At 41.3% G+C, this 13,409-nt stretch overlaps 1 protein-coding gene across 4 annotated transcripts in view; it reads right to left on the bottom strand.

The window, feature by feature from the left end:
* Positions 1 to 258: 258 nt before the first annotated feature.
* Positions 259 to 13,409, bottom strand: part of LOC118371797 (C4b-binding protein alpha chain-like) — a 58,964-nt gene continuing 45,813 nt past the window's right edge. For 2 of the 4 annotated variants that reach the window (XM_052485078.1, XM_052485079.1), the window contains exons 18-23: positions 13,288 to 13,338; positions 3,949 to 3,990; positions 3,320 to 3,361; positions 2,817 to 2,862; positions 2,364 to 2,438; positions 259 to 2,019 (exon numbers count right to left, since the gene is read on the bottom strand). In XM_052485078.1, the coding sequence (XP_052341038.1) occupies positions 2,378 to 2,438; positions 2,817 to 2,862; positions 3,320 to 3,361; positions 3,949 to 3,990; positions 13,288 to 13,338 (242 nt within the window). In that variant the 3' untranslated portion in view covers positions 259 to 2,019; positions 2,364 to 2,377. The remainder of the gene's footprint in view (positions 2,020 to 2,363; positions 2,439 to 2,816; positions 2,863 to 3,319; positions 3,362 to 3,948; positions 3,991 to 13,287; positions 13,339 to 13,409) is intronic. The other 2 variants (XM_052485080.1, XM_052485081.1) reach the window with 2 other exon arrangements.

Genomic DNA, 13,409 nt, shown 5'->3' with positions numbered 1-13,409 from the left:
AATCTGGGAGACTGTGGAAACCTCTGTTGGCATGTCTAGTAACATGTGCATTCTTTTCATGATGTATGACCGCATTTCCTTCAGCAAAATAAAATATTCACAACCATAGTTTTGGCAAGATAACGCAGACCAATCTGAGATGTGTAAATATTAGGTCAAGAACCAACTGCCATGACCCAAATCACAGCATAATGTAACAGTAAATATAGATACTAGTTCAGTATCAAGAGGAAAGCATGGACAAATACAGGATGCCGGTTCATGTTAAAATGATTGCTGTTTAATTGATTAGATTAATGTACAAACAAGTGCTAAAAATATTTTTCATAACTGGCTATCCACAACATAACAGTTGTGGTCCTACACTGAATTTAACAGATTACAGACACACTGACACCAAAGACAAGTACAGCATATAGGAAGCGTGATTAAAATAAAGACATTGTTCCAGCTTTAGCAGCGACTGCATTCCCAGTAAACGCTGCATGTCAACCAATCAGAAAATACCTTTACATTGTGCAATCTGTAATGCTTCAGCAATACAGATTGAATAGAGCCACTACAGAATAGTTCAAAACACATGAATACATTTTACTCTGTTGGAAATAGTGGTTTCAAAGATCAAGTGAAAGACAACATTCTGGAACATGTATTTTCATTCCATTTTGAAAACATGGCAAGTGGGGTTGTCTTGTTTGGATATGTTGAACACCGCGCTGCTTAGTAGGGTACATTGATCAGAATAAAGCAAAGTCACTCTAGGCTATACAATAGACAAACTCCAAAATATTCTTCATTACAAGGCATAGTGAAGAATCCAGAGCACATTGAACATTCAAAATGCACTAAGCTGAGCCTGATATTACAGAGAGCTGCAGGTTTCTTTCCTATAGAACACCATGACCCAGATAGTGACATTAACCACAGTGCAAGACTATGTACATTTACTCAAGGCAGTAATTCAACTGTTGGGTATGGTGGATGTTATATTACAAGTGGTTGAATAGCAGATCTCCAATACATTTTGTGCAATCTGCTTAAATCAGTTCCCAGTTATTCTTACACATGCAATTTGAGCCAATTACACACAAATCCAGAACAGTTTAGAGGGAAAATGTGTCACAGAAACATGACTCATCTCTGAAAATAGACATAACATTGTAAACATGTATTTTCCCCATTTAACTTAATTAAAACAAGATGCATTTACATTCTTTTAAATAAATCTTTCATTATCGTATCTACAATATAACTCCAAGACAATACAAATAGGCTATAAGTGCAAATAAAAGATTCCAAAGCTGGATCATGAGTCCTTGATCCCTCAAAGAACTAGCACACTTACAAAATAAGTATACTACATCAATTCCATGGTCTCCTTATTAAATGAACCTGACATTTACACAATTAAAGACCAAGGCCAATGATTAGAGCTAAAGTTAGTGAGCGCCCGATTTTGTTAATGAACTCCAGGTTACATTAAACACATCTGCAACCTAGTCTATGAAACCAGTGTTGACCTTTGGTGGTATGACTTTATCAAGACATTGATGTCAAACTGCATGATATATTGTGAGGTTTTTTTTTATTGCAAAGGATCTTATTTCAGAGGGGGTAAAACTGGCTTTGTGATGCATGGTCGCGCTAAAGAGCAGCTTCCATACATGTGGGACTTTTAACATCAGAATGTAGGCAATAAGATGAGGCAGGCTTAGATGAAGAAAATGTGATATGTGAAGTACACTGGAAACATGAATAGTTATTAACTTATCAAGGCCACTCCTTATGCACAAGATTCCAAACGGGAGAGAACCAATACATTCATCATGAGGTTCCTAATCATCACATAATAAAGCTTCCTTTGAAAGGATATGAACCATTCCCGGTAATTGGGAAGGGCTGCTGCGTTCATAAGCGGGAGGGTAGTAGATGATTCGGAGGCACCGTCACAGCAGCCAGTTCTGTGACTTCTTTCTCAATGAAGCAGGAGACGACTAAGGCAAATTAGGCTACTTGGCACTAAAAAATAAAAACGAAACAAAATAAAATTGTTAGACAACTCCTGAAAAAAAGATTGATTTATATACTGATAATAACTATCTACCCAGCTAAACAAAAACCAACATGGACCTGTGGAGCACAAACTGGATAAAATCTGTTGGACTTTGACACATATCACTGAACAGCTGCCACAACATGTCAGCTTGAAGCCAAGTTTGAGATCATTATGTTTCAGTTCAAGGTTCATGCTCACCCTTCAAAAAAACTAAACATTTTGCATTTCACTGCCAATTCATTCTCAAATCACATACCTCCCACCTTTTCTTATTAAATAAAAACTGTGTGCTCAGAAGCCTTCTTACCATGACAGAGGATGCTACAACTCATTGTCTTCAGAGTTTTTAGTGGCCACATTTGATGAGTAGCCACCTCGAGAGCTGTAACCCAGAAGTCGAGCACCGGTCATCATCCGCTATTTCTCAACCTTAGAAAACCGCCACCATTGCCCACCACCTAAGTGACTACCCCTCTAGACCTCTTCAATGACACACACCAACCAGCTCAATGCTAAAAGAGCAATACACTTCTGACATGGCCATTGCCTTCACTTTGCTCCACTACTGTGACTGGTGTATTGATATCAAAACACCAGAAAGCTTTACAAATGTAAATGATGCAGCTTTGGCAGAAACCGGCATCAGTGGTAACAGTGCAAGAACAGAAAACTGAGCTCCAAACATATGAAGAAAAGAGGGAGGAGCCATGACGAAGCAAGATTTGGTTGGATGTTAGTTAATGAAATGAGAACTTCTTACCTTCGTTTAACTTTGTAGACTGCAAATACTGCACCACAAATAATGGCTAGAAAGAAAGATGAACCCATAAGTTATTATTCTGTTGAACATCAGAGGTAGTTCATTTTTACTTGGCATACATTTTAAAACCAAAACATTCCTGCTCCTTTTCGCTTATTGTGAATATAATGAAAAAACAATATTGTTATGCCAGTAACAATAGCAAATTATTATTAAATAACTCAGTTCTGCACAAGAAACATAAAAGGTCTATACATTTGTGAGTAGGTTAGAAAATTATTTAATAGTACAGCAACAAGTACACAATTGTTGAACGATAACTTGATTTGAAAAGAAAGTTGCCAATCCAATGAAACTCTTCAGAAGAATAGTTCTGTGAATTTGACCAAATTCCCACTTATTAGCATAACGCTAATGTTAGACTTCAATAGAGTACAGTATTTTCCATGATTGATGTTATCCACATAGCTCGGCATTCAAAAATAACATCTGCTGCAACTTACCAAGTCCACCTACAACACAGCCTGCTATTAGCCCAGTGTTGTCTGTAAAGAAATAAGCATACACAGAAGGAAGATGAGTCAATAGTCTAAATACGGCTTCAACCATCAGAAGATAGATAACATTAGGAATGGGCAGGGTTATTCAAATAGAAATGGAGTTGTAGATATTGGACAGGGAGCGCTGAAAAATAACCTAAATTAGTCAAGCTACTTTAGCTAGCTAGCTTAACCACAATTTGATGCAGTCAAGGCACTATCAGATGGTATGATAACTTAAGGCAGCAACAAGTTTGTCGAAATAGCGCGAGTCGGTTTGGCTACTTTCTCGGTCTTGCTCTCCCCTCTGTGCCACACAGACGGTCAGATCGCAGCACACAGGCTCTCGTCATGCGAGCATTGAAGTAAACAGAAATAACACCAACATTTTCTTTAAAACATTATTTCGACTCTCCGGATATCTGAATATGATATTATTTGAATACTGAAATAATTTCAAATGCCCATCCTTACATCACCAACCGACTGCATTGTCGGGGGCTCATAAGTAAGCATTTCACTGTTGTAGTCGGCACATGTGACTAATAAAATGTTATTTGATTTAGATAGATGGCAACTGGGGCACAGCTTACCGTTGGCCTTTGGGGTTAGATCAGTGGGACGGGGTACACGATCTGTAACATAAAGAAGTGACATTGGGGTTAACACACACACCAATACAACATTCTGATGTTGGATAAAACAAATCAAAACAATTTAGTGAAAGAATGGAGGTGGTGTTAAGTGTTAGAGCTCGGTGATATGGGAAGAAAATATCCATATTGCGATACATTTCCTGAATTGATGCAATACACATTATGAACTTATTGTTCTATTGTTAAATCTATATTTATTATCATCCTTTAAACTAAACTACCAGTGTGATGGTTGTAGCCATCAATTGTCCCATTAACAATCATCCATATTAGCAAAAATGTCAGTTCAAACTTTCTGTAGTATAGGCTACTTAACGTAATGAACGATATCAACAAAACGTGATATGGTCGCTGTAGAGAAGTTTATCATTCCAGCTCTAGTTAGTGGCATGGCATACTCGTAACTCCAGTTTGTTGACATTTCAACACATTCAACATTTTATTTCCGTGTTTGAGGCCATGAGCTCACATAGCTCAAGGTAGGATTCAGCTGTTTGTGAGGACAGCGTAGGATTACTTCATGCATTTGATATGGGTTAAGATTTAGTGAGCATACGAGGCTGTGTATACCACACAGAACAAATGACGGTTCTTTACCTCAGCCAGAGACTGACATTAACTTGGTGTTAAGGTCATTCAAAAGCCTCAGACTATTACCACAAAGGATCAAAGGTTAGGCTAATACAATGAGTTATGTGTTCGGTGACAAAGTGTTGGCATAATATCTCTCTGTCAACACTAAAACAAATATGTGAAGGTCATTCAGCTGTACAACAGGCACTCTGATTTCCTGTAGGCTAGGTAATGATAGGGGTCAGAAGCAAAGCCATCGCAAGCACACATGCATATGTGGACACCCCTTCAAACGAATGGGTTTAAAGGTGTGTAAAAATCGAGCACACAGCCATGCAATCTCCATAGACAAACATTGGCAGTAGAATGGCTTACTGCATCACAAATGGCCATGATTGGGAGTCCCAGGGGGCCAGCATTGTCCGAGTTTGGCCGGTGCAGGCCGTCATTGAAAATAATTGGTTCTTAAATAGACTTGCCTAGTTAAATAAAAGGTTCAAATAAAATTAAAATACTGAAGGAGCTCAGTAACTTTCAATGTGGCACCGTCATAGGCTGTTATTGTGAAGTGGAAACATCGAAGAGCAACAGCTCAGCAGTTCACACAAGCTCACAGAACAGGACCGCTGAGTGCTGAAGTGTGTAAAACTCATCTGCCCTTGGTTGCAACACTCACTAAAAAGTTCCAAAATGCCTCTGGAAGCCACGTCAGCTTCATGAAATGGGTTTCCATGGCCAAGCAGCCACACACAAGCCTAAGATCACCATGCGCAATGCCAAGCGTTGGCTGAAGTGATGTAAAGCTTGCCGCCATTGGACTCTGGTTCAGTGGCAACACATTCTCTGGAGTGATGAAACATGCTTCACCATCTGGCAGTCTGACGGACGAATCTGGGTTTGACAGATGCCTGGAAAACACTACCTGCCCGAATGCATAGGGCCAACTGTAACGTTTGGTGGAGGAGGAATAATGGTCTGGGACTGTTTTTCATGGTTCGGGCTAGGTCCCTTAGTTCCAGTGAAGGGAAATCTTAACACCACAGTATAAAATTACATTCTAGACGATTCTGTGCTTCCAACTTTTGTGGCAACCGTTTGGGCATGGACCTTTCCTGTTTCAGCATGACAATGCCCCTGTGCACCAAGCGAAGCCCATACAGAAATAGTTTGTTGAGATCGGTGTGGAAGAACTTGACTGGCCTGCAAAGAGCCCTGACCTCAACCCCTTCGAACACCGACTGCAAGCCAGGCCTAATCGCCCAACATCAGTGCCTGAGCTCACTAACGCTATTGTACCTGAACAGAATGAAGTCCCCGCAACAATGTTCCAACATCTAGTGGAAAGCCTTCCCAGAAGAGTGAAAGCTGTTACAGCAGAAAAAGGAGGGGGGGGGGTGTTCAACGCCATATAAATGCCCATGATTTTGGAATGAGATGTTTTTTTAAATTTTACCCCGTTTTCATGGTATCCAATTGTTTTAGTAGCTACTATCTTGTCTCATCGCTACAACTCCCGTACGGGCTCGGGAGAGACGAAGGTTGAAAGTCATGCGTCAACCGATACACAACCCAACCAAGCCGCTTCTTAAAACATCATCATCCAACCCGGAAACCAGCTGCACCAATGTGTCGGAGGTAACACCGTGCACCTGGCAACCTTGGTTAGCGCGCACTGCGCCCGCCCGCCACAGGGGTTGCTGGTGCGCGATGAGACAAGGATATCCCTACCGGCCAACCCCTCTCTAACCCAGGACGACGCTAGGCCAATTGTGAGTCGCCACACGGACCTTCCGGTCGCGGCCGGTTACGACAGAGCCTGGGCGCGAACCCAGAGTCTCTGGTGGCACAGCTGGCGCTACAGTACAGCGCCCTTAACCACTGTACCACCCGGTAGGCCCCAGAATGAGATGTTTGACGAGCAGTTGTCCACATACCTTTGGTCACACGCAAACATTAGGGCTGACCGCATTTAGTCGACTGTTGATTTGCCTAGTCGAGCAGTGGCAAATGTAGTAAAAAAATGTTTTTTATTTCTTAAATGTATGGCACATGAGACACCAGTCTGATTCACGCCTGTCTGGAGTGGACTAATCCATTGCGGAGGCCGCAGGGAAGGCACACCAGTATCTCCAGTGGTACATTTACCCGTAATTACCATAATCTCATAATCGACAATGTTAATCTGGTTACGGTATTTTCGGTTAATGCATTCAATATATTATTATTATTTAATGCATTCAATATATTATTATTATTATTATTATTATTATTACAGTCTTACTGTTGTCATTGTAGGAGTGGAAACGGTGGTGGCCGAGTGCACAACCTAGGCTAGACTTGAGGAAAATCTATTGGTTTGTGCCATTCCATTTGTCAATGGAATGACATACATTTATTCATTGGGTTTTGTTTGGAGCACTCCTACAGGGGTACGTCCTTTAAAAGTGGCAGGGTACTGTGGCACAGAGCTTGCATGGCGCCGCAGAATTCTATGGCACGTTATTTAAATGTGAACAACTGGTACCATTAATGCAAATGACATTTTATTAGTCACATGTTCCACATACACCCGGTGTAGACCATTCAATGAAAAAATATGGATAAAGAGAGATTAAAGTAACAAGTAACAAGCAGTAAAAAATAATATATACAGGGGGATGCAGGTACAGAGTCAATGTGCAGGGGCACCGGTTATTTGAGGTAGTATGTACATGTAGGTAGAGTTAATTAAAGTGACTATGCATAGATGACAGAGTGGCAGTGGTGTGGAGAGGGGGATGCAAATAGTTTGGGTAGCCATTTGACTAGATGTTCAGGAGTCTTATGGCTTGGGGATAGAAGCTGTTTAGAAGCCTCTTGGACCTAGACTTGCTGCTCCGGTACTGCTTGTCGTGTGGTAGCATGGAAAACAGTCTATGACTAGGGTGGCTGGAGTTTTGACAATTTTTAGGGCCATCCTCTGACACCGCCTGGTATAGAGGTCCTGGATGGCAGGAAGCTGGGCCCCAGTGATTTACTGGGCTGTACGCACTACCCTCTGTAGTGCCTTGCGGCAGAGGCCAAGCAGTTGCCACGTGAGGCAGTGATGCAACCAGTCAGGATGCTCTCGATGGTGCAGCTGTAGAACCTTCTGAGTATCACAGGACCCATGTAAAATCTTTTCAGTTTCCTGAGGGGGAATAGATTGTCGTGCCCTCTACACGACTGTCTTGGTGTGCTTGAACCATGTTAGTTTGTTGGTGACGTGGACACCAAGGAACTTGAAGCGCTCAACCTGCTCCACTGCAGCCCCGTCGATGAGAACGGTGGCATGCTCGGTCCTCTTTTTCCTGTAGTCCACAATCATCTCCTTTGGCTTGATCACGTTGATGGAGAGAATGTTGTCCTGGCACCACACGGCCAGGTCTCTGACCTCCCTATAGGCTGTCTCGTTGTCGGTGATCAGGCCTACCACTATTGTCATCGTCAAATGTAATGGTGGTGTTGGAGTCTTTCCTGGCTGTGCAGTCATGAGTGAACAAGGAATACAGGAGGGGACTGAGCACACACCTCTGAGGGGCCCCTGTGTTGAGGATCAGCATGGCGGATGCATCGTTACCTACCCAAGCCACCTGGGGACGGCTCGTCAGGAAGTCCAGGATCTAGTTGCAGAGGGAGGTGTTTAGTCCTAGTGTCCTTAGCTTAGTGATGAGCTTTGAGGGCAGTATGGTGTTGAACGCTGAGCTGTAGTCAATTAATAGCATTCTCACATAGGTGTTCCCTTTGTCCAGGTGGGAAAGGGCAGTGTGGAGTGCAATAGAGACTGCATCATCTGTGGATCTGTTTGGGTGGTATCCAAATTGGAGGTTTAGGGTTTTTGGGATGTGTTGATGTGAGCCATGACCAGCCTTTCAAAGCACTTCATGGTTACAGACATGAGTGCTACAGGTCAGTAGTTATTTTAGGCAGGTTACCTTAGTGTTCCTGGGCACAGGCCCTATGGTGGTCTGCTGAAAACATCTTGGTATTACAGACTCAGACAGGGAGAGGTTGAAAATGTCAGTGAAGACACTTGGTAGTTGGTCAGCAAATGCTCGCAGTACATGTCCTGGCAATCATTCTGACCCTGCGACCTTGTGAATGTTGACCTGTCTAAAAGGTCTTACATCGGCTACGGAGAGCATGATCACACAGTTGTCCGGTACAGCTGGTGCTCTCATGCATGTTTCAGTGTTAATTCCCTCGAAGCGAGCATAGAAGTAGTTTAGATCGTCCGGTAGGGTCGTGTCACTGGGCAGCTCCCGGCTGTGCTTCCCTTTGTAGTCTGTAATGGTTTGTAAGCCCTGCCACATCCGACAAGCATAAGAGCCGGCGTAGTAAAACTCGATCTTAGTCCTGTATTGCCGGTTCATCAGAGAGCAGAGTGGGATTTCTTATAAGCTTCCGGATTAGAGTCCCGCTCCTTGAAAGCGGCAGCTCTAGCCTTTAGCTCAGTGCGGATGCTGCCTGTAATCCATGGCTTCTGGTTGGGGTATGTACGTTCGGCCACTGTAGGGACGACATCATCGATGAAGCCAATTGCAGATGTGGTGTACTCCTCAATGTCATTGGAGGAATCCCGGAACATATTCCAGTCTGTGCTAGCAAAACTGTCCTGTAGCTTAGCATCTGCTGCATCTAACATTTTTTTTTCTCTAGTCACTGGTGTTACCGGTTTTAAATGTTTGCTTGTAAGCAGGAATCAGGAGGATGGAATTATGATCAGATTTGCCAAATCTTTTTGGATATAAAAATCTTTATGGATCAAAAGGAACATTTGTGTAACTGGGAGTCTCGTGAAAGGTAAACGATTAATTTGATTGCTTTTCTGATTTGTCACCAAGCTACTTGATGCCAAGTGTACATAATGTTTTGTCGAGCGATCGATAAACTTACAAATGCTTGGATTGCTTTCGCTGTAAAGCTAATTTTCAAAATCTGACACGACAAGGGGATTAGCAAAAGGCTAAGTTGTTTTCCTATATTGCACTTGTAATTCATGAATATAAATATTTTCAGTAATGTTCAGCGGTTATTGATGACAATTATCCCGTTAATGGGATTGCAGCCATAACAAGTTAACAAGCTGTGTTTTCCTATATTGCTTCTTGTGATTTCATGAAAATTAAATATGTTTAGTAATTTAATTTGAATTTGGCGCGCTGCAATTCAGCGGGTGTTGATGAAAAAAATCCCACTAATGGGATGGGGTGGGTCAAGAAGTTAATGTCCCGTTGGTAGTCTTCCCAGTAACTTGTCCATTTTATTGTCCAAAGATTGCATGTTTGCATGCAGAATTGAGGGGGTTCATTCAATCGCCGCCGACTTTTCAGAAGTCATCTCCGGCCTCTTTCTCAGTCTCTTCACGCAGATCGCTGGGGTCGGGGCCTGTTCCCGAGGAGCCATATATCCTCCGCCTCGGACTCGTCAGAGCCATGAAAGAAAAATGATTCTATTAGTCCATGGTGAGTAATCGCAGTCCTGATGTCTAGAAGTTATTTTCGGTCATAAGATACGGTAGCGGCAACGTTATTATGTACAAAGAGTAAAAAAATTAAGAAAAAGTTAAACGCAGATTAACGAACAAAAAAAGATTGGTTGTGAGCACGTAAAACGTCTGCCTTCTGCTCAGGCGCCATATTACAATCTTGTTAGTGCTAGTTTGACCACCTGATGGCATCTTTGAGAAGCATTTGATAGCCTTCAACAGTAGCAGTACTAGAGAATTTAAAACATTTAAGAACATAGTATATGGGACTGATTAAGAAATGTTGCTTAATTAAATTGATTAATATTATGGTGTCTCTATACCAAGAAAAACCCTTCGGGTTTCCGTTAAGATGGAACGGAAAATATGGTGTTGAAGAACGTGAGGATCGGGAGTAGGCTACAGTACTGGGCTATTTAGTTAACTTCTTTGGGACTGGGGGGGCAGTATTGAGTAGCTTGGATAAAAAAGGTGCCCAGAGTAAACTGCCTGCTACTCAGGCCTAAAAGCTAGAATATGCATATAATTAGTAGATTTGGATAGAAAATGCTCTGAAGATTCTAAAACTGTTTGAATGATGTCTGAGTATAACATAACTCATGTGGCAGGCAAAAACCTGAGAAAAAAAATCATTGCATTAAGGAGAAGTGGATCTAAAATTCCATTCATAACACTTATGAACACTTATGTTTTTCTGTAAATTGATGTGGCTCTCTGCAAAATCACCGGATGTTTTGGAACTACTGAACATAACACGCCAATGTAAACAGATTTTTGGATATAAATATGCACTGTATCGAACAAAACATACATGTATTGTGTAACATGAAATCCTATGAGTGTCATCTGATGAAGATCAAAGGTTAGTGATTCATTTTCTCTATTTCTGCTTTTTGTGACTCCTATTTGGCTGGAAAAATGGCTGTGTTTTTCTGTGACTAGGTGCTGACCTAACAATCATTTGGTGTGCTTTCGTCATAAAGCCTTTTTGAAATCGGACACTGTGGCTGGAGTGTATATTTAGAATGGTGTAAAATACTTGTATGTTTAAGGAATTTTAATTATGAGATTTCTGTTTTGAATTTCACTGGCTGTTGTCAAGGTGGGACGCTACTGTCCTACTTGTACCAGAGAGGTTAACACCCCCTATGACCTCCTTTCCACAGCAACCAGTGATCTGGGTCAACAGCATCAATGGGATCAACTTTTTTTTCTACGACTACAAATCCCTTTCTTGTCGTCAAATCCCTGCCAAGTCAGGTAACCTAAGCGCTTCCAAATATAGAGTTGCAGGTTTGCCATATCTGTCATGTTTGTGCATCTCTTATGTGCAAATCTTTATGGCAGTCATTTTACTTAAGGACCTTGGAAATGCAGTTATATATATATATAAAAAAAGGTAATATATCAATTTACAAATACAAAAAAGGTGTTTGTTTTTGGATAATGAACTGCAGTTGTGGATAGTGATTTACAGTGCCTTGCGAAAGTATTCGGCCCCCTTGAACTTTGCGACCTTTTGCCACATTTCAGGCTTCAATCATAAAGATATAAAACTGTATTTTTTTGTGAAGAATCAACAACAAGTGGGACACAATCATGAAGTGGAATGACATTTATTGGATATTTCAAACTTTTTTAACAAATCAAAAACTGAAAAATTGGGCGTGCAAAATGATTCAGCCCCTTTACTTTCAGTGCAGCAAACTCTCTCCAGATGTTCAGTGAGGATCTCTGAATGATCAAATGTTGACCTAAATGACTAATGATGATAAATACAATCCACCTGTGTGTAATCAAGTCTCCGTATAAATGCACCTGCACTGTGATAGTCTCAGAGGTCCGTTAAAAGCGCAGAGAGCATCATGAAGAACAAGGAACACACCAGGCAGGTCCGAGATACTGTTGTGAAGAAGTTTAAAGCCGGATTTGGATACAAAAAGATTTCCCAAGCTTTAAAAATCCCAAGGAGCACTTTGCAAGCGATAATATTGAAATGGAAGGAGTATCAGACCACTGCAAATCTACCAAGACCTGGCCGTCCCTCTAAACTTTCAGCTCATACAAGGAGAAGACTGATCAGAGATGCAGCCAAGAGGCCCATAATCACTCTGGATGAACTGCAGAGATCTACAGTCCTCAGTGGGAGACTCTGTCCATAGGACAACAATCAGTCGTATATTGCACATATCTGGCCTTTATGGAAGAGTGGCAAGAAGAAAGCCATTTCTTAAAGATATCCATAACAAGTGTCATTTAAAGTTTGCCACAAGCCACCTGGGAGACACACCAAACATGTGGAAGAAGGTGCTCTGGTCAGATGAAACCAAAATTGAACTTTTTGGCAACAATGTAAAACGTTATGTTTGGCGTAAAAGCAACACTGCTCATCACCCTGAACACACCATCCCCACTGTCAAACATGGTGGTGGCAGCATCATGGTTTGGGCCTGCTTTTCTTCAGCAGGGACAGGGAAGATGGTTAAAATTGATGGGAAGATGGATGGAGCCAAATACAGGACCATTCTGGAAGAAAACCTGATGGAGTCTGCAAAAGACCTGAGACTGGGACGGAGATTTGTCTTCCAACAAGACAATGATCCAAAACAAAGCAAAATCTACAATGGAATGGTTCAAAAATAAACATATCCAGGTGTTAGAATGGCCAAGTCAAAGTCCAGACCTGAATCCAATCGAAGAATATGTGTAAAGAACTGAAAACTGCTGTTCACAAATGGCTTTATGTAGGCTATTTTTACATATTGGCAATGGCAATAGAAGTTCCTTTTAAATTTCTATCATTTTCATTTAGATAGAATTTTGATTAACCACATGACATTGAGTTTCAGATATGAAGACTATTTTAAATGAAGACTTTATTTTAAATGAAATTAAACCGTTCCACAAAAATCTGCATATGAAAACTATAACTGGCACGCAGATCAGGATTCTGATTCTGGTTAGGCTATATTGATTTCCGGATCCTTCTTCAGTAATGTGTGTCTTAGTTTTTAATTGCAGTGCTTAAAGCATCAGGCAAAGTAGTCTACACATAGGTGATTTTATTCAAACATATATAGACACTAGGTAAAAATGCATGTTTTAACATTTCAACCAATCGACTCAGTCTATCCAATAATTTAATTTTGGGGACAGCCCTAACACACACACACAAACAAGATTATAATGGACTCTACCTTGGATTGTGGTTTTCTTTGTAGTAGGGGGCTTTGTGGTAGTCAGAAGGGCTGTAAAGACATGACATATAAATTAGGCCAGTAAATTAACTATTCTTGTGCAGTCTGTCACAACACTTTAC

Source organism: Oncorhynchus keta, chromosome 28 (assembly GCF_023373465.1).
Source record: "Oncorhynchus keta strain PuntledgeMale-10-30-2019 chromosome 28, Oket_V2, whole genome shotgun sequence".
In the NCBI taxonomy this organism is placed as follows: domain Eukaryota; kingdom Metazoa; phylum Chordata; class Actinopteri; order Salmoniformes; family Salmonidae; genus Oncorhynchus; species Oncorhynchus keta.
The sequence above is the reverse complement of the archived record's forward strand: the minus strand, read 5'-3'. Positions and strand labels throughout refer to the sequence as shown.